Source organism: Melospiza georgiana, chromosome 25 (genome assembly GCF_028018845.1).
Source record: "Melospiza georgiana isolate bMelGeo1 chromosome 25, bMelGeo1.pri, whole genome shotgun sequence".
Lineage (NCBI taxonomy): Eukaryota > Metazoa > Chordata > Aves > Passeriformes > Passerellidae > Melospiza > Melospiza georgiana.
In genome coordinates this window covers 4,216,646-4,219,882 of record NC_080454.1, presented here as the reverse complement: position 1 = coordinate 4,219,882, position 3,237 = coordinate 4,216,646, and the positions used below count along the sequence as shown (strand labels likewise).

The 3,237-nt window shown below is 55.5% G+C and overlaps 1 protein-coding gene across 1 annotated transcript; it reads right to left on the bottom strand.

Annotated features, from left to right (window-relative positions):
• Positions 1–1,953: 1,953 nt before the first annotated feature.
• LOC131093349 (olfactory receptor 14A16-like) lies at positions 1,954–2,886 on the bottom strand. The gene has a single exon (XM_058040503.1). It carries the CDS (start codon positions 2,884–2,886, stop codon positions 1,954–1,956), a length of 933 nt encoding a protein of 310 aa, XP_057896486.1.
• Positions 2,887–3,237: the final 351 nt, after the last annotated feature.

Genomic DNA, 3,237 nt, shown 5'->3' with positions numbered 1-3,237 from the left:
TGGACATGAGCCAGCAGTGTGCCCAGGGGGCCAAGAAGGCCAATGGCTCCTGGCCTGGATCAGAAATGGTGTGGCCAGCCAGGAGCAGGGCAGAGATTCTTCCCCTACACTCGACATTGGTGAGGCCACACCTCGAGTGCTGTGTCCAGTTCTGGGCCCCCAATTTAGGAAGGCCATGGAGGGGCTGGAGCGTGTCCAGAGAAGGCCAACAAGGCTGGTGAGGGGTCTGCAAGACAAGTCCTGTGAGGAGCAGCTGAGGGAGCTGGGGTTGTTTATCTTGGAGAAGAGGTGGTCAGGCAGACAAAGCAGTGTCAGGGCAGAGGTTGGACTCGATCATCTCCAAGGTCTTTTCCAACCTTGCCGATTCTGGGATTCTCTGGAACCACCCTTGGAGCAGTCACAGGATGAGCCCTGGGCCTCGTCTTCAAAAGCTCCAGCAGCCCAGGTCCCTCAGCTTCTCCTGCAAGTCCCAAAGCCCATCTGTTCAGTCTTTCAGAGCCTCTGCAGATCCTCCTCACAGCCCAGAACAGGGAGCCCCAGAGGCAGACACAGCAGCCCAGATGTGCCCCCCTGGCCTGGGGTGCCTCTGGCAAGGGAGCAGCAGGAGGCACTGCAGGAGCCTGCAGACAATTCCTGCAGCACTTGTAGGATGATCCTTCTCCCCAAGGGACATTCCCATGGTGCCAGGTCAGGAACTGCAATGGGGAGTGGGGCCAGAGAGGAAAGGGCAAACAGGGATGGGCAGTTTGCAGGAGAAGGAAAATGCTCAGGGCAATAGGAAGAAATCTGTATCAGGGACAAGGAGAGAAAGCAAAGGTGAAGCCAAGGAAATGCTCAGGGCAGTTTTGGGGTGGGTGCCCAGGCAGCCCTGGCTCTGAGCAACAGCATCTGCAGTGGGGCAGTAAACTCCCAGCTGATGGGGACAAACTTTCTGGCTGACTGCAGAGGCCACGACAAACCTGAGTGGCTTCCCTGGTGTCCCCCCAGCCCTTGCTGGCCCCAGGGCCTCATGGCATTTGTGCTCCCTCAGGTTCATATCCCCACACCAACAGCATGGGGGTGCTCCCCCTGCTCTGTGCAATGCAAACAGGGGCTGCTGAGCCAGTGCTGCTGTGTCTGTGCCTGCAAGGATGGGGCACCTGTGTGAGCTGGGGGAGAGGCCAGGGCTGCAGAGGGGGGATGTTGTTTGCAGCTCCATGAGGACACTCTGGGACGCTGCCCTGGGCTGTGCAGCACACTGGGGATGGATCAGCCCCTGCTCTGCTGCTCCTTCCCATCTGCCCCAGGGCCCTTGCAGAGCCCCAGCCATGCTGTTTGCCCCCAGCCTGCCCACGGCCAGCCTGGGGCTGCTCACGGGGGTTTTCTGTGCTGAGCATTGGCCTGGGTGTGTTCTTGAGAGAGCCTGGGCAAGGAGCCTGGAGCCCCCAGGCCCTGGGCTGAGGCATCAGCGCTGCCCCAGCAGTGCCCATGGCCTGTCCCTGCTGCAGCCCCGGCACTGCCACCCCCAGGATTGTGCCCGGCCCTGAGAGCACTCAGGCCCTGCAGCAACACCAGGGCCACCAGGGCAGCGAGGCAGGGCCACGGCAGCAGCACTGGCAACACCAAGTGCTGCTGCTGCTGGGCACAGCTGCTGGGCCAGCACTGATCTGCCCCCAGCTCTGCACACAGACATTGCTGCTGCAGCTCCAGAGAAGGCAGCAAAAGGGGAATCTCCCTTGAAAATTTTGCTGAGAGATCCCTTATTTCATTTGAAGCCACTGAGAACACAGGTCCCATTGACACAGTCTGGGGCCACAGGGAAGGTGGAGAGAAAAAAAACTAGAAATGGCAGAAACAATGACCTTGGTTTAGGGAGAATATTAAAAAATTAAATCAGACGGGAAAATAACCAATCCAACAAATGTGCCAAATATGATTTTTATTACAAGAGATATGCACAAATTTGCAACCAGTTTAATGTTTTCTAAATTTTCCAGTCATCAGTCTCCACACTGCAGCCTTGAGCTCCTGGTTCCTCAGGCTGTAGATGAGGGGGTTCAGGGCTGGAGGCACCACCGAGTACAGAACTGACACGGCCAGATCCAGGGATGGGGAGGAGATGGAGGAGGGCTTCAAGTAGGCAAATGTGCCAGTGCTGAGAAACAGAGAGACCACGATCAGGTGAGGGAGGCAGGTGGAAAAGGCTTTGTGCCGTCTCTGCTCAGAGGGGATCCTCAGCACAGCCCTGAAGATCTGCACATAGGAGAAAACAATGAACACAAAACAACCAAAACCTAAACAGGCAGCAAGCAATGACATCCAAATTTTTCTAAAGTTGGAGTGTGAGCAGGAGAGCTTGAGGATCTGTGGAACCTCACAGAAGAACTGGCCCAGGGCATTGCCATGGCACAGGGGCAGGGAAAATGTATTGGCTGTGTGCAGCAGAGCATAGAGAAAGCCACTGGCCCAGGCAGCTGCTGCCATGTGGGCACAAGCTCTGCTGCCCAGGAGGGTCCCGTAGTGCAGGGGTTTGCAGATGGATACATAGCGGTCATAGCACATGATGGTCAGGAGGGAAAATTCTGCAGAAATGAAAAATACAAACAGAAAGAGCTGCGCAGCACATCCAGTGTAGGAGATGTCCCTGGTGTCCCAGAGGGAATTGTGCATGGCTTTGGGGACAGTGGTGCAGATGGAGCCCAGGTCGCTGAGGGCCAGGTTGAGCAGGAAGAAGAACATGGGCGTGTGCAGGTGGTGGCCGCAGGCTACGGCACTGATGATGAGGCCGTTGCCCAGGAAGGCAGCCAGGGAGATGCCCAGCAAGAGGCAGAAGTGCAGGAGCTGCAGCTGCCGCGTGTCTGCCAATGCCAGCAGGAGGAAGTGCCAGATGGAGCTGCTGTTGGACATTTGCTGATCCTTGGCATGGGGACCTATTCATGGAGAAAAAGACATTGTAGAGATAGAGGAGACACCTGTAAGCAAAATCAAAGAATTTCCCATACACTGTCCCCTGTAACAGACACAGGCCTCCTTTTGTGTTCAGTTCTGCAGTTTTCTTTTTAAGCTCCCTCCATTCTGTCCTGATAGTCTTGGATATCATAAACCCTCAGCATTTTTGCTGTCCCCAGGGAAAATAGAGTGATTTCTCTTAGACAAAGTGATGAGTGGAGACTAAGGGGAGGTGGTCTGTCATTCTGATCTGTTCAGATTTTCTCAGGGGTTTAAACTTTAGCACGTGGAGGTTGATCAACTTCCCAT

Bases quoted from the DNA above. Each gene is read 5' to 3' on its own strand.
- LOC131093349 (XM_058040503.1), bottom strand. From the start codon at position 2,886: ATGTCCAACAGCAGCTCCATCTGGCACTTCCTCCTGCTGGCATTGGCA.